This window comes from Pempheris klunzingeri, chromosome 24, assembly GCF_042242105.1.
Source record: "Pempheris klunzingeri isolate RE-2024b chromosome 24, fPemKlu1.hap1, whole genome shotgun sequence".
NCBI lineage: Eukaryota > Metazoa > Chordata > Actinopteri > Acropomatiformes > Pempheridae > Pempheris > Pempheris klunzingeri.
This window is the reverse complement of record NC_092035.1, coordinates 1,443,590-1,463,940: the sequence shown is the minus strand read 5'-3', so window position 1 is coordinate 1,463,940 and position 20,351 is coordinate 1,443,590. Positions and strand designations below refer to the sequence as shown.

Here is a 20,351-nt window from a genome sequence, read left to right as displayed (position 1 = left end):
TATTTCATGATTTGCCAATATTGATGTCATTTGAAAAAAATAAACAAATTCATCAGAATCAATATTAATTTTACTGCAAAAAGGTTATACGTGATTTTCAACACTACAAAGCTGTTTGTAAAAGACGTCAAGATGTATTTTGAACATAAATACCAAATGTTTGATTCCACAGTCAAATTTATTCACAAATTACTACTGAGTAATGAGCATTTGCAGTCACTGGTCAGATTAAATTAGATGTTAATCACTTTTCATACATTTTCTTTTTCGGTTTATCGGCCTATCTAGGTAATTATTCAAATAAAGGCCTGTTTTATTCCTGTGTTTACAAATTATTGGACCATTACAGTGACATTACATTGCAGTAAGCCTTCATATTAACCTGCCTTTCCAATTTATGAGTGACAGCAGGTTGCAGTCCTGTTGAATGTTTTGTGTGAGGATACATACAGTACACACACACACTATAAGTCATAAAAAAGGACTATTGCATAAATTATGTCCTCTGACAGGGAGGTTTTAGGGGCAAATGTTCTAATAGTGAATGCTCAAAGTGGCCACACTGTGCTCTTTAATAGCAAAGAGTATAAAACCGATCAAATGTATGTAATGTTGACAGGAAACCAATGCATTTCTGTGACATCACAGGTTGTGTTTTTGTTGGACTCTGCCAACGAGGTTTCGAGGTTAAGACCTGTCAAGAGTATAAAATAATATAAATATAAAATAAGTTTTCCGGGTAATAACTATCAAAATAAAATACAAATCATGTAACCAGGCGTTTTGTGATTTTATTTTGTCAGTTAAATCTCTCCACTTCCGGTATCCGTTTGTTGATTACAGTTAGCTTAACACAACTGAAGGGTAATAGCGAGCGAAGCTTCAGTCAATCAGGTTGTAAAGTGCAACAAAATGAAAGTTATCGACTAACTTTGCCGTTTTCTTGCCGCACAGACGCGGATAAACGCCGTTGGGGGAGCCGTTATCCTGTCATTGTTCTGCTTGGGAACATCCAGCGGGATAAACTGGCAGCCGTCGGGCCTCGTCGTCGTGGCCCAGCAGGACTCGAGTGAAGTTGGGAGCGGACTGCCAAACTTCTGCTTCCTCCAGCGGCTCTCCGCGGGGCCCGGGGCTCCTGTCACCGGCCCTGTGGATGTGGAAGTGAATACATATCTAACCAACCACCAGGTAAGACAATGAAGACGAACCCGTTTGTTTTAAACTCGCCATTTGTCCGTTTAACGGTTGTTTTTGACGGAGAGCTTTGATTAGCAGTGCGGCTAGTTAACTAGCTTAGCTTGACAACTTCCCTGGCCTGACAGCTAGCTGTACACGGAACTCTCGGCTAGCATTAGCCACTTAGCTTCTCTTATCAGCTGGATTTGTGTTGCTAACTGCGTGTTTTGTGCATATATCAAGATGCCATGTCATTCATCAAACCCATCTTGCCGTAGCTCGTGATGCCACATGAGCTAGCAACAGTTGTTAGTCTATTTTAGCTTGCGGGGCTAGTCGGCTAACGTCAACGCTAGCAAGTTAATTTAAAGCTATTTATCTGCCACTGGGAGCCATAATAGTGGCAGTGCTGTCGGTGTCAACTTTGCTGCGAGCAGTGACATCGGATCGAGGCAGCCAGCTCGCCTCAGTGGTTTGCAAAAGAAGGTTATTTGGTAGAAACACGCCAAGTGCTAAGCTAATGTTAATACCACAGCTCACTCCCATCAGCGTGATGGAATTGCCAGATTTTAATGCCACTTGCAGAAAGAAATCAATCAGTGGTGATCAATCAGTGGAGATCATTGACTCTCATCAGCAATATTCAGTCTGCTCCTCATCAGCAGAGGCCATCTTGACCGTCCAGACTCACTGTAGTCAGCCTCTGTCTGTAAGGCTGCACGGTGACATCTCGAATTCACATCAATAACCACCATTGAGCAAAAAGATCAGGACAGCTAGTGATGGTCGTGCAGAAGAATCAATGGGGAATACATTAATTGATTACTGTTTCTTATACAATGTCACGGGGATGTCTGCAAGTAACCATTATTGATTTATTACCAGTTAGTACTTAAAGCTGCATGTCCTGGTTACTTTGCAGATTAAGACTTTGCACACTAAACATCACCAAATATAAAATAACATGTTTATGAAGTAGTTTACCAGCTTCAACAGCAATTGTAGTAACCCAATAATATAATGCAGTAGCTATGATATATAGTCCTCATTCTGATGCTGTTTATAAAACTAATAATGATATTTATAATAAAGAAAATGATAAACATCCTCTGTTACATACACGTATACTCTGAGTCTGCCAGTGTATTGGACACTCTCAGCTAAAACTGATGCCTCAATTACATACGTGTGTTGGACAAAATATTAGGAAACGTATGAGAAACACCTCTCAGTATAATGTAATCCAATCCAAGATCACCATGAACGTTGTAACCTTCATGAAGATAGGCTTTATTGCAGGGCTGTTAATCAGACTTATTTTTAGCTGCATGGATCTCATAAACTGGGTTTATCGTGATTAAAAGAAATTGCGATGCATCGATGTCAAGCAGTCGCGCTCACTCGTTTGACATTAAACATATCTGGCGTACATTGTGAGTGTTGGTTAGTGAAGACATGTTACCATGCAAGTCAGTGTAATAAACAGCAATTAGACAACTTCAGTCTAAATAAATTTGCCGTGCTTAAACAGACGTTGTGTTTAAAATAGTTCTGGAGCAATGTTTTCCGCTTATTGTGATCATTTTTTCCTGCATCACTCAGGAGAGAGTCGCCGTTCTGCCCATCAGTCAGCAGCTTCAGGCTCGACCTGATCAGCTGCATGTCAGGATTTATGTTGTCCTTTTGCTGTTGCAGGAGAAAGGAATCCCTTTGATGGGAGAATCCTCTTTCCTGGCCTCCTGGGTCAATCGCCGTGCCATGATGATGGGTATGTGTGTGTGTGTTTTGAGATAGTGTTACTGTTTGGCACCGAGCCATCCTGTCTTTTGTCAAAACTACAACTAAGGAATGTTGTTTTCTCCCTGAATAATGTTTCTTTGACATCTTCGCCTCACAGTAATCCTTTGTGTTATGCACTTCTGTGTAAGCAGCATATAATATGTTACTACTGCAGAAATAAAAGCATGTTGTTTTCATATGTTTTAGGTCTTAAAATGTAGATAATGTTTTGCAGTTCTACTAAGATGAAGCCAATGACGGTTGTTATTGTGAAGACTAACCTTGATGCTCAGAAAGTGTGTGGTTATGCTCTTGTTATTCCCATTCTAGTTTATATTATTGTCCTTTTTATGTGTTTTGTATTTCCACTAAGATGTTTTTGTTCATTCACAGTAATGTTTGTCCATCTGGACCCTTTGTTTGATCAGTTTTTCTGAATGATATTTGTTAAATAAACTGTTTATCTCGTGTCTCTTAGATGAGCAGGAGGCGCTGAACTCTATCATGCAGGACTTGGCCGAACTGCACCGCTCTAGCCGTCCTGCCATGTTCCTGTCAGACCTGGGCAAACCTAAAGCCTCCTCGCCCAAGAACCAGGTAACCACTCCGTGCAGAACGACACTTTAAATAACATCGATGCGTCTTATGACTCATTTATTAGATAACGTAGGTTGAATATTATTTTTTCTGTCTCTGACCGTAAAGGATTCTCAGGCAAGAGGGAGCTTTTAATGTGAAACTGATCAAACAACAGACCTGTTAGAAAACAGGAATGCTTCTTATATAGTTGATGTTGGTTTTGAATGATTTCTTTGATCTAATTTCATGTATTATGGCTTTTTGTTTTAAAATATGAACAAATCTTAATGTAATTTCCTCCAAATTAATTTGAAAATCAGCTCCAGGGGGCAAACAGTGCTGAGTGAAAGAAATAACTTCTCACCTTTGTCATTAATTGACTGTCTCTGCTACAGAATGACGTCAGAGTGAAGTTTGAGTTCAAAGGGGAGAAGAGGTAAGGCTTCCACTGGGCTCGTCTCTTTACTCGTCAGTGCAGACCGCCAGCTGTGCCCTCCTGACCTCTGACCTCTCTCCTACTGTAGGATCTTGCAGTTCCCTCGACCCGTCAAGCTGGACGACCTGAGGGCGAAAGCTAAAGTGGCTTTCGGTCAGACGATGGACCTTCACTACACAAACAATGAGGTATGAGGCTAAAAGTATTTACAGGCAAACACATTTTAAATACTGTTCTTGCATGAAATCTAAAGAAATATAAAGATATCTACACCAAAGGTCTTTGTTCTCGCAGCTGGTGATTCCACTGACCACTCAGGACGACCTGGACAAGGCCGTAGAGCTGCTGGACCGCAGCGTTCACATGAAGAGCCTGAAGATCCTCCTGGTGCTCCAGATGTCCTCTCAGGTAAGCAGCTCCCACATGCAGTGAAACACGAGGAAAGAGCTTCTCTGTAGAGATTTTAATCCTAATAATCCACCAGACCGTGAAGATGTGTTCTATAATAAGGATGTTACATGATGATATCTAGTCTTGTATCACAATAAGGAAAGTTTTTAATATTTCTAACCAGGCAAGAGCTTGTGTCTGACTTATTTAAAGACAGAAAGCGCAGCCAGTAAGCTTTAACAAAACAGTCATGACTTTGGGAATTTGGAGTTAGTTGTTATTTCAGCGTGTGAAGTCAAACCGGTGAAAGGTGGGTTTCAAAACAACAAAACAAGGTTCTTGAGTTCCTTGCTGCGTAGTGACACCCTCATACCTTAATTTCTCTGTTCCTCCAGAACTCCTCCTCCAATATGGACCTCTTGCCGTCCCACGAGGACCTGGACAACACGGGATTCAGGGTCGCTGACAAGAAGAGCATGCTGGCTTTGATAGGTGAATGATGCCTCATGGTCAGACTACTGCCAACTGATTGTGAACAGAGACGCAGCTACACATTCCACTGCTATTTCATTCATTGACATTAATGATGAATATAAACATCTCTCAGGCTCCCATTCGACAGACCGCAGCTCCCCTCCTCCAGGATACATCCCCGACGCGCTCCAGCAGGTGGCGAGGAACGGCTCCTTCACCAGCATCAACAGCGAGGGAGAGTTCATCCCTGAGAGCATGGACCAGGTAACGCCACACGCCTTGAGGTCTGGGAAACATGGATGGACATTTTATAGACCGGTCTATAAACCAAAGATTAAAAAAAACAGATGAAAACATGCACAGGTGTAAAGACGTCCCTCTTGGGCTTTAGGCGGCTGATACGAGAAGTGAAATATGGAGTTTCTCTCTCTGAGCTTCTTTCTTTTCCTCAGATGTTGGACCCACTGTCCATGAGCAGTCCAGAAAACTCGGCGTCTGGAAGTTGTCCCTCTTTAGACAGCCCACTGGACAGGTCAGGACCTCCTGCACAAACCTAGATTGCTTCTATTTCCCCACGTAATAAAGCTCCTACATGCATATAACTCTAAAAACTATTTAATCTTAATGATAAAAACGTTTCTTCTGTATGTTTCTTCTTTGACAATGTGCTTCACGGACACACAGGCAGGACTTTAGACATACACCAGGAACATTAATGCAACACACGTGGACAAATGAATCCCTATAATATGACACTCGTTGTGGTTTCTTGCTTTCGCTTCCATTGTTGTGCAGCGACTACCCGAAGTCCAGGATGCCTCGAGCGCAGAGCTACCCTGACAACCACCAGGATTTTCCAGGTAAATGTTGAAAACAGATCCACAGACTCTTCTTGAAGTCAAAACACATTAAATTCCATCCGCCCACCTGCAGCTGCTGGATTTCTCCTTTGAGCCTTTTCCTCATACATGTTGTTCTTCATCTGCCTCCTCTTCCTCTCCAGAGTATGACATCCCAGTGTTTGAGAAGTCGGGGAAAGGTGGAACGTACCCTCGGCGGTACGGTATTCCCTTCGGCCTGCAGGATTACAGTGATGGTGGGTGATGAAGATAATAAAACTGTATAATGCAGATAGAATGTTGTTGCTTTGTGCTAAAGCTGCACGATTCAGACGATATTCTCCTCCTCTTCCTCCGCTCGGCAGGGAGGAAGACCTTCCCTCGGGCTCGGCGAACGCAGGTCCACGGCTTCCGCTCGCCGGTCAGCTTCAGTCCGACCGAGCAGTCGCCCAGCACCAGCAGCGGCAGCAGCGTCTTCACCCCCGACCTGGAGGAGGCCCCGGGGCCCGCCAGGAGGCCGCGCAGGGGCAGCGACATTGAACCCAACCCCAACCCAACCGCTGCTCCCACTCTGTCCGTCATGGACATCAGCCCGCCCAGCCGCTGTGAGTTGTTTAGGGTTTTCTCAGCTGAAGGTGCGAGAGGTGCACCGAGCAGCAAAGTAATCTGATGTTCGTATGTGTCGTCCAGCTCCACGGGCTCCCACCAACTGGCGGCTCGGGAAGCTCCTGGGTCAGGGGGCCTTTGGACGGGTTTTTCTCTGTTACGACGCAGATACTGGACGGGAACTGGCGGTCAAACAGGTCCAGTTTGACCCGGAGAGTCCGGAAACCAGCAAGGTGAGAGTGTAGTTAGTTACACATGTAGGAATGTTTGTTTATTACAGACGGCAGCGCGGCAAAGCTGAACGCTGTTTGTCCTTTAGGAGGTCAGTGCGTTAGAGTGTGAAATCCAGCTCCTGAAGAATTTGTGCCACGAGCGGATCGTCCAGTACTACGGCTGCCTGCGAGACACCATGGAGCGAACGCTGTCCATCTTCATGGAGTACATGCCTGGCGTGAGTGCTCATTGTATTAAACTAAAGATCAGAATAGGAGTAAAATAGATCACCTGCTCTTTGCTGCTCGGTTGTTCCAAAGCAGAAGTTTCAAAGCTCTGGGTTTCTGTAGCTGCCAGGTCAGAGGATCTGTTGTCTTTTAAAACCAGAGACACAATTTCTTTCAAAATTGTTGTAAAAAACTACTTTTGTTTTTAACGTTTGTGGCTCGAAGGGCTCCATCAAGGACCAGCTGAAGTCGTACGGAGCGCTGACGGAAAACGTGACGCGCCGCTACACCCGACAGATACTGGAGGGGGTGTCGTACCTGCACAGCAACATGATCGTCCACAGAGACATCAAAGGTGAGGGGGGGTCAGCGGACTGTTGTTTTAGAAAGACAGGTAAAGGTTGGAGGATACTCAGAGAGGCAGCTGGTGACTCTTTCTCGTCGTCGTTCAGGAGCCAACATCCTCCGTGACTCGGTGGGTAACGTGAAGCTGGGGGACTTCGGCGCCAGCCGGCGGCTGCAGACCATCTGTCTGTCAGGAACGGGCATCATGTCTGTGACCGGCACCCCCTACTGGATGAGCCCGGAGGTGATCAGTGGAGAGGGCTACGGCAGGAAGGCCGACATCTGGTGAGGCCACACGACTTCTGGGGTTTCCCAAAGCGACATGAACAGTTTTCTGGGTGTTGTGGCTTTTTGCAGAGCGACAGAGTTCCTTTTTCAGGGAGGTTTATGTTCCAGAAGTGTTTATTTTTCTGATGTTAGTGGAATAATCAATGAATAAAACACCGTGGGAAGCCCACGTTTATTGGCTCCTCTGTAGAGAGTCAATAACTAACGTAGTGCCAGCCGGAGTGAGTTTAAACAAAGTGAGTCCTTCCTCATCTGTGTTCTGCCCTCAGGAGTGTCGGCTGCACCGTGGTGGAGATGCTCACCCAGCGACCCCCCTGGGCAGAGTTTGAGGCCATGGCAGCCATCTTTAAGATCGCCACGCAGCCCACCAACCCCGTGCTGCCCGCCCACGTGTCGGATCACTGCCGGGAGTTCCTCAAGCGGATCTTTGTGGAGACCAAGCAGCGGCCGTCTGCCGATGAGCTACTGAGGCACATCTTTGTACATTAACCCCCCCCCTCCCCTCGTCCCCGCCTGCCTGCCGAAACGCCAGATTCGGCCTTACCTGACGGGGCGTCCCCGCCTCTGGCCCCGCCCCCTCCACCTGCACACTGAGATAGTGGACCAGTGGGACCTGGCTGGAAGAAGGAGGGGTTTGTCGGCACGGGGGGGGGAGGGGGCGCGTCCCTGCTCCTCCTGTCTCTGTTTGTATGAGACTGCCATAGAGGACATGAATTTTAATTTTATTTTTCTCCGCAAGTTGCACCTTAATTTGTCCGAGCAGGAGGGTGGAGGGTGGAGGGTGGAGGGTGGAGGGTGGAGGGCGGAGGGCGGAGCAGCTCCTCCTGAAGCGATGAAAAACAACTCTTTGAAAACGTCTCCTTTTTTATGTTTGTACGGTTTCTCTCTTCAAACCCTTCGGAGTGGGACAGTGTCGGTGTTGTGGACCTGCAGGAGGTGATGCATGACTCTCGAGTGGCCCTGCCCCCCCCCCCATCTCGCTGACCCGACCCCAGAATGTAGTCTCCTGCCAAAACCCAGAGTGACGGTGATGAGCTGGGCCCGCTGCTATAGACGAACCTAAATCCCAGACGCAGAGAGCGCTCCCCGAAAACGGTTTCCACTCGCCGGCCTTTTCCCCTCAGACCAAATGTTTGGTCCGTCTGCTTTCCTGTCTGTGAGCTGCCTCCCCCCCTCCCCCCCTCCCCCGTCGTCCTCCTTCATCTTCGTTCTTTGCCGTGTGCCTTTTCTGTTTTTTAAGCGCGCTGTAGGAGTGAGTCTTGACTTCATGGATCTCCGTTCTTAGCCGAGCTACAAGGTTTCTCACTGTTGTTTTGCCTCCCGGATTAACTGCCTTCGCACCGTTATCGCCCAAATCCAGCTGATCTCAGTTCAGCCGTGACGTGTCCGTTTCTGCCTTCTTCTCTGACAGACTCCCGGTGGAGCGGGGAGCACCCTGATCCCAGCTCAGCTCATCCGCTCTGCCTGGTAACCAAATATACTTCAGACTTCCTGTGTGAAAAACGTGTCCTGCTTCAGAGACGGCAGCAGCGTCCAGATGATGGTACTTCTCTTCGAAAACGCCCTTTTCTCCTCTGCTTCCTGAAGTGTTCACTGATCTGATCGGTCGAGGCCGTCATGGCAGACATGAACGGTACGTCACTAGAACTTTTAGCAGCTCACGGACCAGAAATGTTCCCGTTAATGAGCAGAATGTCTCATTTCAGTTTGTAATGAACTCGTTCACATTCAAATCCAGTCATGACGTCTGCAGCACTAGAAATACAGTAAAATACTGTAGACAGGAGTCATGCAAGGACTTTACTTACAGAAGAAATCTACTAGAGATAAAAATAATCAGAAGATTCATCAAAAAAAATTAAATTCATCTGCATTAAAGATATTTTAAAGAACTTTAGTGTCACTGCTCAACAGAGAGCAGGAGACACCAGAGCCCTTCTGCCATGACGCCTCTGATCACTGGAAGCAGGAGAGGCGTGTTTGAGGAGGCAAGAAGCTCACAGCTGATCGGCCAGAGGTTTGGCCGCATGACGCTGTCCTGCTGTCGTCGCTTTCATTTCAAACTAAACAAACAAACGAAGGACTTGTAGAGCGATTTATCCAGCTGCTCATCATGAACCAACGGTACATTTTCTGCTTTTTGCTTCGCTGCTGCAGTCGCCACCTTCTTGTGTTTCCCACCGAGGCGTCGCTGTGCCCCCACGTGGGAGAACTCCTGTTGCCCCCACGTGGGAGAACTCCTGTTGCCCCCACGTGGGAGAACTCCTGTTGCCCCCACATGCACTCCTACAGATCAGAGTCACACCTAAAGACGTTTACAGTATCTCACAGCTTCGTACCTTCAACAACAGTCGGTGCTGCAGTCGCTGCTTTTGCCAAATCAAATGCATCCAAGTCAACTCGTCACTTTAGCCAAAGCGTGTCCCGCCGGGCCGAGCTTCCACAGCGTCCGCGTTGGTCACGTGATACATCGGCGTCGTTCATCACACCGGCTCCATAACTATGCACCAGTAGGCCGCAAACCGGCTGTGCACAGCGGACAGCAGGAGTTTCTACAACCAGCGACACGTAATTAATGAAACGATCAGTAACAAACCAAAGTCCACTCACATTTTGGTCATTTTGAGGTTGTCCAGGCACCAGGCAGCTTATTAAAGGTGCAATCAGTGATGTTTTACCGGAACAAAGACCCCTAAAGCGTTGCTGGATATTTCAGCTAGTTTATTCGTTGTTGTTGTGATTTGTCGGCAGGTTGGGTACGCTCCAAACATCCCAGACCCCCCCTCAGCTACCCAGCATGCACTCTGCACTTAGTTCAGCTCCTCCAGACCCTCTGGAGAGCTTCGGACGTGACGCGCACTGAAGATCATCAGTAGCGAGAGTTCATGTGAGGTGTATTTCGTTGTCTGCCCCGTTGGATGAAAGAGGATGTAACGGTACAGCAGTTTGTGAGCTTCAGGGTTTGGTACGTTTGTGGTTCTCTAGTCAAAGCATGAAGAATAATAATCCACTAAGCTCAGCAGAATATACAATGTGGGTATTTCTCTTGTTAGATAGGTTTCCCAAAGAGATCTAGTACGATGTAACTGATCTGAGAGCAGCTCCTGAGAGTCTCTGCTCAGCCAGAATGGAGAATGTTTTTAATAATTAATGAGTAATGAACTCTGATATGAAATAAAGCACTTGGGTTGAGTCCAGTCCTGTTAAATCTTTAGTTTATACCAAACTAGTAGTGAAGAAATGACCCGACGTGTCGGCTGAAGTTACTAAAGACTCGCCCGGCTTCGTCATTTCTCTGAAGGCACTTATCAATGAACTCGTCTGTGGTTGATTATCCGCCATAGTCTGATCCACGCAGGTTGTGGAAACTTCTCCGCATTGTCCGGCTCGCCGAAGCTTTTATTTATTCATCTCCGACTCGATGCGTGCTACAGAAAAACTAAACTTCATGGTAGATTCTCTCCCTCTGTGACTCGGCCTGGCGTCACGGGAGCTCGTGTGCCGAGTCTGAGGCGGCCCGCAGTAAACTGTCTGGTACAGATGGAGATCGGGTTTAAGAGCCGCCTGCACTGGTAAACCGTGGTTCGCACGCCCGTTATGCACTATGGAAGATTCACTGATGCTCTCTCACGATCCCTCATCGGCTGTTGCTCGTGCAGCTCGGTTCAGCGACCTTTTCTTTGCACATTTTAAAGACTATTTTTTATTTTTACACAAGTGTGATTGTGAGCAGGTGTGTGTGTGTGTGTGTGTGTGTGTTGGTAATGACTCTACATGAATGTAATGTCTTTTTATTTTTTTTTAACCGTCAAATGGCCTCATTCACCACCGCAGATTAAACTCTTCGGTACCAGTTTTTGTCGCCTGCAAATGCCAAGATACACCTGTAGTTCTCTCTTTAGTGTCTAAAGCCACTGCTGCCACTCCTGGGTGTGTGTGTGTGTGTGTGTGAGAGACAGAGTGTGTGTGTGTGTGTTTGTAAACGTGCATTTACTGCAATTTTTGTGCTTTTTGGACACTGCGCCCGAAATGCCTTGAGCATTCTGACTGTAGGGGTTGAGAACATTAAAAATAATAACAAGAAATGAGAAAAAAAATCATGTACAAATGTATAAAATGAAAATGTACCCTTTTTTAAAAAAAGAAAAGTCCACTTATATCCCACATGTTTGGTCTCTGTGTATTGTAAAAGAAGCCATGTTTATAATTCTAATTGGTTTGTGACCAATACGCCTGTTTATATCAGATCTGTATATCAGTGGTACGCATAATTTTTTAATATATATTTTTTATTTTACTTTTTTTTAAATGGGAGATTTTATGCATGGTTGGGTCCTGAGAGACGCAGCGGTGCCGTTGAATGGTTGCTGTTTTTTGGCAAAATTCTGGAGTATTGCGACAGCTCTGTGTTCATAATTACAACAATGACTATGACGATGACAAAATAAAAGATATTTATTTCACATTAAGTTGCTACTTGAATTTTTTGTGAGTGTGTTACGAAGATAAATCTTTTTTAGAGCCACTCATTCACACAACATAACTTTTTAAAAATGGGGGAAAAAACATAAATTATGTTTTTAGTGCAACATCTTACATCCATAAATGCAAATGGTTGCAAAGAAAATTTAATATACAAGTTCAAAACACTAAAAGCACTGCAAAGATGTTTTTATGTCATAACCTTTATATAAACTAAAGAAAATAAAAATACATTTTTATACTATTTTGAAGCTTTTATTTTTTTTTTTAAGGTCTTTACCGGAAGTATGAATATGGCAGATTATGTCCGTCTTTACTCTTCGCTGTGTCACGTGACTACACGGTCTTCCGGTACATAATTTATAACTCCGTGTGTTTTTACAGGTTTAATCTACAGTTTCAGAGTTTTACTGTGGAGTTAATATTTGAGTATAAACACAGACGGAGCTTGATTTATTATTTTAATAAAAAAAATAAACTATAAGTGACGTTTAAACTGAACGTCAGGCGCTAATTTGCTGCCGATAATCGAAACAGAATCAGCACTTTAAGCGACGTTATAGTCAAAACGTGGTGTTTGGCGCCATCATGTGGTCACAGTTGGTAACTACAACCGCACGAGTGTAAAGTTAGCCGTACTGACATATGAGCAAAACATCCGGTTGAAACATTCAAAATAAAGGTTATGTTTGCAGAAATAAAATGTGGTTCAATTTCCGTTTCAACGTTGAATATCTTCACCGGAAGTCTCGTGACTCCTCTTAACTTGTTTAATTTATTTCCTGATAGACTGCGGTAGATGGACGAAACGGATGAAACACTTGGGACACGGTTCTTTTCAGAGGAACGTAAAGCCTCCGTTAGCTTCGGCTAACACTTTAAGCTAACTCACAGAAGCACGCGGATAAACTGAAGCACGGTTATTGGTAACTTCACTTCTTTTTAGAACAATAATCAAACCAAAAGCGAGATTAAAGTTATATCCTATTGAGATCAATGTGTTTGACGCCATCTAGTGGCCATAGTTTGAAACTACAGCGACTCTAATGTAAAGTTAGACGAACTACATGCGATCAATGCTTCCGGTTGAAGATTTCAAAATAAAAGCCATATTGTAGTTACATACTGATGGAGGTGTTCCATATTGATTATTGATGCTGTCTGTTGGTTCGTGACAAAAGTCACCCACAATAAATACAAATAGACAAAAATAAATCAGCATGAAGAAGAAGAATATAATCAATTACAATAACAAAAGAGGAAGAAGAAATAGAGCTGTGCTCTCTAACAACAACAACAACTGACGTCACCTCCTGATTTATCTTCTTTCAAACTGGAAAACAAAACTATTCCTGATATATTTTCTGGGAGAAAGATGATTATTATCCCACAGATGTTTAATCAATACTGAAATAAAGAGGATGTTTTCAAATGTTAGACTATAAATAAAATCTACTTGTTTCTGAGGGGACTACATGCTTTTGTTTTTTTTGTTTATATTTATTAAACAAAGTTTAGGTTTTGTTGTACTTATTAAACACACAGTAGCTTAGTACTACTTCCTTTATACACTTTCAAAATAAAACCTTTTAACTTCGAGTTGATGGATACCTTGATTGAACTGGAAGACAAAGCTGACAGATCACAGAGGAAAATATAATCCCTCTTTTCTTTACTTCAGGCAACATAAGCAGGACAGGAACAAAGTATTCACAGTGTACAAATATACATGTGAATGTTCACACGTGTTTCCAAGCTTAGAGCAGGATTCATTAGTTATTTTAGTTATTTTATTTGTAGGTTTTATTTGTATGAATGCACTTCCTGCACACTGGATGAGACACATGTTTTGTTAGGATGCTGTCATGTGCAGATGTCAGACCGAAGACATGATGTTCATTTCCTGCCATCATGTCTGAAATGAACTGATCTCGCTGACAGTTTCTGCAGTACCGGAGCTTCCCTGCAGGAGGTCTTGGACAACAATCCTCTGTTGGAAAAGTGATCAACACACACAGTCTGTCTCCTCCGTCACACCCAGCTCTCTCCATGGGCTCTCCGGCGGCTGCAGCTTGGACTCTGCGGCCCTCTGCGCTCCGCTCCGGGGCTCTGTTGGCGGCTCGGTCCGGTCCGGAGCTCCGACGCGGCGGATCTGCTGCTGCTGCTGCGGCCAGAAGACACCTGAACGTCCAGGCGGCGTCTGAGGAGCGCAAACTGCGGAGCATCGATGACCTGCCGGGGCCCAGTTTGTCCACCACGCTGTACTGGCTGTTTGTCAAAGGGTTTGCGGACAAGAGCCACCTGCTGCAGGTATCATCACCACTTCTTCTTCAGTTAGAAATAACTCCAGTGCAGACTGGCCTGCTTCACTACAGCAGCCTCAGAAGATGAGCTCAGCCTTCAGCAGTGAATTAAATTTGTTCTGTATAACTTCTAGTGGGTCATTGTTATTGTATTAAGGTGATAATTTAATCCTAAATTGTAATGTGAGGTTCCAGTGGTGGTGTAAAATCATCTTTTCAGGTGGATTAACTTTGTTCACAACAACCTACAAGTGTCCAGAAGTTTTACTCAGCGGTTATTCTGATTTAAAGAAGTGGTTCATATTGTGAATTTACTTTATTTGTTCTCCAGGATGTGCAGAAGAGTCTTTATGGGCCCATCTGGCGCTCCAGGTTCGGCCCTTTTGACATCGTCAATGTGGCGAGTCCTGACCTCATAGCTCAGGTGATCCGCCAGGAGGGCCGATACCCGGTCCGAGCCGAGCTGCCTCACTGGAAGGAGTACCGGGACCTGAGAGGGCAGGCCTACGGTCTGCACGTGGAGTGAGTGGAGACAGTATCGAAGAGTTCCATCAAGTTTAAACTTCTGTAGCTCAACGTTTCTTAAGTGTAAAAGATCCTTAAATGATCCCTGAAAGAATCTAAGAAAGTTCAGGCTTCTGGTCTTATGAACCCACTGTGAAGGAGTTCCTCAGGGCTCCATCACGGAGCCCTTGGAGAACCTCTAACACTCTTTTCCTTTCCAGCACTGGACCAGCGTGGTACAGAATCCGCAGCGCCCTGAACCCCAAGATGCTGAAGCTGCAGGAAGTGTCGACCTTCGCCCCCGTCATCCACCAGGTGGTCGGAGACCTGCTGCAACGCATCGAGCGCCTCCGACAGCTCAGTCAGGATGGAGCCACAGTCCCAGATCTCGCCGCTGAGCTCTACAAGTTTGGATTTGAAGGTGGGAATTCAGTGACACTGCAGGTCGACGTTAGCGGGCGGCAGCTTTTGATTCTTTTAAACCTCGTCTCACCTCCTGCAGGTACCTCCGCCATCTTGTTTGAGACCCGGCTGGGCTGCCTGCTGGAGGAGATTCCCCACGACACACTGCGCTTCATCCGCGCCGCCAACGACATGCTGACGCTGTCGGAGACCGTGGTCCTCTTCCCTCGCTGGAGCCGCTCCGTCCTCCCCTTCTGGAGGCGCTTCGTTCAGGCGTGGGACGACCTCTGTGACGTCGGTAAAAGAAACCACCACAGGGAAAAGTCAGGCCGTCTGGAGCTCCAAGTCTGGACTCTGTAAACAGTTTGGGTTTCTGTGTGCAGCTCAGACCCTCATCGACCGGAGAGTTGCTGAAATTGAAGCTCAGGTGAGCCGCGGCGAGTCGGCGGAGGGCATGTACCTGACCTACCTGCTGTCCTCTGACAAGCTGAGCAGAGCAGAGATCTACACCAGCATCACTGAGCTGCTGCTGGGAGGAGTGGACACGGTGAGAAGGTCACTGCTGCAGGAACATCCTCTCTTCTGTCCATCTGTGGTTTCATGTGCAGGACCGGTCTCAGTTCTTCTCTCCTCCCTGAAACCTGATAGTTTGCTTGGACCTTGTGTTGTTTGGGTCATTTAACTCAACTGCACAAGTTCTGACTGAAGGAGCTGAAGCTAAAATCTGTGAGCTTTGTCCCAAATGATCGTGCACACAGATGTAGAGGTGTGGACTTCGATCAGTTGTTTCTCTGAGCTGTTGTAGGAGTAAAGGTGTAAAAACAGCCGTCACCTGTTGTACTCACTGTGTTTGTGTCGGCAGGGAACAGATTTATTAAGGAATTTAACTCCCTGAAGCTGCTCAGCCTGAAGTCTGTGCACTTTGGCCCGAGGGAATCAAAAGCAGAAATGGAGCACAGGCTGGTTTCAGTGCGTCCGGGCGAAGGCAGAGCTCGTCTGGCTGCATTCCCTCGTGAGGTTGAGGCTTGTCGGCTGTTTTAGCTGCACGTTGGATGTTTGTGTTTATCTTGGCTGTAACGTCTGAAGTCGACGGGGTGTGACTCCCTGATACGACCGGTCCGATCTTTGTATTTGTTATTCCGTGATTGCAAAATATCTTAAAAAATATTTGGCTGGAGTTTGGTGGAGGGAAATTTTAAGGGTTTTTTAAGCAGCATCTCTTTCCTCTGTCAGAGCAAATCAAACCTCTTCAGATGGAAAACACTCTGAACCTGCTGCACAGCTCAGCTGAGTGTCCTGTGAGAGTCTGCAGGACTTCAGGCTCTTGTTGTTAGGAAATCTATTATTCTGACGTTACTGCTGTTAAATGTGAGCTGTTCTTTTGGGGGTTTGTTGTTTATGTAAAACAGCATTTTGTTGCTCTATAAATAAAGATATTACTATTATTATTGCCTTCTGATCTCCGTCCTCTGTCCTCAGACCTCCAACACACTGTCGTGGGCCCTGTACCGCCTGGCGAAGGACCGCAGGGCTCAGGATCGCCTGCACGGCGAGGTGGACTCTGTGTGTCCACAGGGACGGGAGCCGACCGTGGCTGACCTGAGCAGGATGCCCTACCTGAAGGCCGTCATCAAGGAGACGTTACGGTGAGCTAACAATCTAACGATGGAAGATAAAGAAGCTCTTCAAAGTACCCAGTTATCCAATTATTTATAATTTCCGTTGTATTTTTTCTATATTATTCTTCCTCCCGTGCTAAATCAGTCCACTGACATCCAGAATAACCTCAAACACACATAAATGCTGCTGGTCTTGTGTGGTAATCACAGCTGGGTTAGTCTTTCCCTCTTATCTTATTGTAAACAGAACAGAACATGAAGTTCTCTCAGGATAAGAAAACATAAAAAACGTCCAACAAGCTCCAGAAACTGGGTTTACTGTAGTCAGATAACTGCTTGGAGAAGCTGCTGGATCCTGTTCCTGCCCCAGTGAGCTCAAAGCCTGCAAGCGTGAGGAGGATTTTCAGATTCTTTGCACGTTAAAGGTCTCTAATATCCTCATGCTGCCACTGAGAGACAGTTCAGGAATGTCGGTCCCTGAATGCACCAGCTTCCTGGACAGTTTTCCTCTGGCTCTGGCTCAGGAGAACAAGGTTTGGGGCTTTCACAATATCATCTTATGCAACTGTGCACATGAATATCCACTCAGTCCGGATTACAAAGCCTCCATTCATCAGTCAGGCCGAGTTTGCACATGTAGAATTGTGAAATTATTATATTAATAAGTCCATCTGGCATCACTGTATATTACAATCTCAGGGTTAAACTATGTGGCTGGACTCTAGATCTCCCTTTAACTGGAACTGAAAAACATCCAGGTGTCCACATTTAAAAGAGTTGTTTATTTAGATGAACAGCTCTTTTACAGAGACAAAATAAAAGGCTAAAGGAAAAGTGGACTTTGAACACAGAGACTTTCTCAGCAGAGTTTTACCTGTTTGTCTGTCGGAGGTAAAACCTGTGGGTCTTGTTTGTGGAGCTCATGTAGCCGTGATTAAAGAATATAAATATAAGACGACACATGAGGACACGGACAGAAAATAATTTAGAATGTTATTGAGGAAAAGTTGTTTAAATTCACATTTCTGAATAAAATATATATTATTATATTATACTATAATAAAATAGTCCCTTTTAGACTCTAAACTAAATGTTGACTCGACTCGACCGTGTTTTAAATCATCAAATCAGCTTTATGGTCATAACTTAAGGAGCTGCTTTTACCTAAAGTATAGAGACTTAACTTTAAATGCTTTGTGCTCATTGAATACTTTAACTGGAGTGTGTTCGGCCTGACCGGTGCGTCCGGTCGGGAGCCAAACCCACATCAGTCGTTATCTCTGTCATCTGGAGCAGCAGTCACGAAGCCAAAGAGGAAACAGGTGAACAGCATGAGTGCGTGCTCCGGGTCACGTCCTCCCCTCTGTGCCCTTCTCCTCCAGCCTTTATCCTGTCGTCCCTGGAAACGGACGCTTCATCTCGGAGAGCGAGGTGATCGTGGACGACTACTGGTTCCCAAAGAAGGTGGGATGTGACGCTTCAGGTTTCACATATTCAGCGCTTTGCTCAGCTGTTAGTAATCCAACGGCTCTTCCTTCCAGACTCAGTTCCACCTGTGTCATTATGCCGTCACCCACGATGAGGCCGAGTTTGTGGACGCCGAGCGCTTCGTCCCGGAGCGGTGGCTCCGAGCCGAGGCGCCCGGCGGCCCCTGCTTCTACCAGCATCACCCATACAGCTTCATCCCCTTCGGTGTCGGGGTGCGAGCCTGTGTGGGCAAGAGGGTGGCGGAGATGGAGATGTACTTTGCTCTGTCCAGGGTGAGTTTCTTTTCTTCTCTTATCCCTCAAATGGCACATCGAAGGGTTTTTCTATGTAGATTCAGATATTTCTTCAACCTTCCAGGCAAAAACAGCACCAAAAACCTTTGACTTTAATTGAAATCTGCAAACTTTTGGAGATATCTTGACCTCTGTGGTGAAGGTGATGCACCAAAGGTTTTAGGTTTGGAAGAACATGAAGACTGAAACATGACTCATCATCAAATATCAAACAGAATAAAGTTTCTTGAGCAGTGGCAGCGTTCACAGTGATCCGTCGGTGTCGTCCTGCAGCTGATGCAGCACTACGAGGTCCAGCCCGAGGACGGCGCACCGCTCGTGGAGCCTAAAACTCGAACCCTGCTCGTCCCCGGGAAGCCCATCAACCTGCGCTTCCTGCCCAGAGCCCGATGAAGACGGCGCCACAGCACAGGTGTAGCAGAGACACGCTCCCACTTCACTGAGGTTAAACAGAGGTGAATGAAGCCTGGTGTGCAGGAGCTGAGACCAGGACATCTGTCTTCCACTCATGCAACAAACTACTTATGAGGGACCAAATTAAAGGAAAGAAGCTCGTCTGCTTAAATCATTCTCTCTGTTTATTTTTCAGATCTCAGTACGTCGTATTCATTACCAATGAAATGTGAATAACAGAAACACGTGTGAATATATGATGTATCATATATGATGCAGACAGATCAATCGTTTGATTGAATGATGTGTTAATTTGAGGCAACTTCACACTTGTTCTGTCGATTTGCTCACAGAAAAGTGGGAAGTTCCTGTTAAAAGAAGTGAAATATGACATATTAGACCCTGGAGAGAGGAAGTCTGCTGCTGACTGGACTTTCCACACACAGTTTATTACCAGCTTGTGATTCAATAATCCTCTTTAGCTGCTCTGTATCTTGCCTGAAGTTTAAACGAGGCGTGTAGAGAGTGTGTTCAGGTCCTCTGGGTGCTCACTGCCCCCCTCTGACCACCAGGAGGAAAACCACCCTGTGACCACATGATACCAGCCAACTCTGATTGTTTTTATGCTTTTCTTTGCTTTGAATTTGTCCTCTGTTCACTTTTGTTCCTCAGATTTTAATGCTTACTCTGCTTTAGGAGGCTGGATGGAAGCTTTAAGCTCTAAACAACTGTATTTTAACACAAAATAGTGATTTAAGAACGACTGTGTGTGCATAGAAAGCTAAAGCTAAGGTTAGAATGAGTTTCTAGTGTTGAGATATAATTACACAAATAAACGTATATTTTCACAAGGTCTCATCTCTGCAGTCCCAGAGAAATAGAAAATAATAACTTTTAACATAATAACAGTGGAAAATGTTCTGAAATTCAGTTTCTTGTTAGTAAAACATGAGTAACACCTCACTTCATTTACATATCAGGCAGAAAGTAATTTGAATTTATTAATAAAAGGAGACAAATTCCATATATTCACCACACAAATCAGCAAATGTTAGGGGATGATTTATAACCAGTCCGTCTCCTCTAGATCTTTTCCACTCATTTCTTTCCCGTGTTTCCACACACACAATTAAACACATTTACTCAAGTAACGTTCAGGTACTTGTAGGCCTCCTGTCTTTGAGTATTTCTGATTTACACACACCCAAGAGGGAGATATTGGACTGTTTTCTTCAGTACATTTATTCGACAGCTTTAGAGATTAAAAAGAAAGAGTATAATCATTATGATGTATTGTTATGGATAAAAATGCCTTCATCTATATCTTATAGTCATTAAAATGAGCTCCTGATTGACATTAATGCATAAATAATAATAATTAAATCATTTAGTGTTATTCTGAAATCATGCTGCATCACGAGTACCTTTGATACTAAGTACATTTTGATCTTTTACTTGAATAAAATTGAGTATTTCTACTTTTATTTACACTTCCTGTACCACCAGACTGCTCCC

The 20,351-nt window shown here is 45.0% G+C and overlaps 2 protein-coding genes across 2 annotated transcripts; both read left to right on the top strand.

Moving 5' to 3' along the window:
- The first annotated feature begins 862 nt into the window (after positions 1 to 862).
- Positions 863 to 7,841, top strand: map3k2 (mitogen-activated protein kinase kinase kinase 2). Its single transcript, XM_070855478.1, has 17 exons — positions 863 to 1,188; positions 2,872 to 2,944; positions 3,434 to 3,552; positions 3,930 to 3,970; positions 4,059 to 4,158; positions 4,265 to 4,378; positions 4,756 to 4,852; positions 4,968 to 5,098; positions 5,287 to 5,366; positions 5,630 to 5,694; positions 5,838 to 5,930; positions 6,039 to 6,278; positions 6,364 to 6,512; positions 6,599 to 6,730; positions 6,945 to 7,074; positions 7,172 to 7,349; positions 7,622 to 7,841. The coding sequence occupies exons 2-17, from the start codon at positions 2,890 to 2,892 to the stop codon at positions 7,839 to 7,841; spliced, it is 1,944 nt and encodes a 647-aa protein (XP_070711579.1). The 5' UTR covers positions 863 to 1,188; positions 2,872 to 2,889.
- Positions 7,842 to 13,866: 6,025 nt separating this feature from the next.
- Positions 13,867 to 19,008, top strand: cyp27a2 (cytochrome P450 family 27 subfamily A member 2). The gene is made up of 9 exons (XM_070855493.1): positions 13,867 to 14,144; positions 14,469 to 14,659; positions 14,863 to 15,062; positions 15,144 to 15,341; positions 15,427 to 15,590; positions 16,523 to 16,689; positions 18,045 to 18,126; positions 18,204 to 18,422; positions 18,717 to 19,008. Exons 1-9 carry the CDS (start codon positions 13,884 to 13,886, stop codon positions 18,834 to 18,836), a joined length of 1,602 nt encoding a protein of 533 aa, XP_070711594.1. The 5' UTR covers positions 13,867 to 13,883; the 3' UTR covers positions 18,837 to 19,008.
- Positions 19,009 to 20,351: the final 1,343 nt, after the last annotated feature.

Excerpts from the sequence above, each read along its gene's own strand:
- map3k2 (XM_070855478.1), top strand. The coding sequence starts at position 2,890 with ATGGGAGAATCCTCTTTCCTGGCCTCCTGGGTCAATCGCCGTGCCATG. Across the intron at positions 3,553-3,929 it reads CCTCCTCGCCCAAGAACCAG|AATGACGTCAGAGTGAAGTT; the intron begins GTAACCACTCCG and ends TCTCTGCTACAG. Across the intron at positions 3,971-4,058 it reads GAGTTCAAAGGGGAGAAGAG|GATCTTGCAGTTCCCTCGAC; the intron begins GTAAGGCTTCCA and ends CTCCTACTGTAG.
- cyp27a2 (XM_070855493.1), top strand. The coding sequence starts at position 13,884 with ATGGGCTCTCCGGCGGCTGCAGCTTGGACTCTGCGGCCCTCTGCGCTC. Across the intron at positions 18,127-18,203 it reads ACTACTGGTTCCCAAAGAAG|ACTCAGTTCCACCTGTGTCA; the intron begins GTGGGATGTGAC and ends TCTTCCTTCCAG. Across the intron at positions 18,423-18,716 it reads TGTACTTTGCTCTGTCCAGG|CTGATGCAGCACTACGAGGT; the intron begins GTGAGTTTCTTT and ends GTCGTCCTGCAG.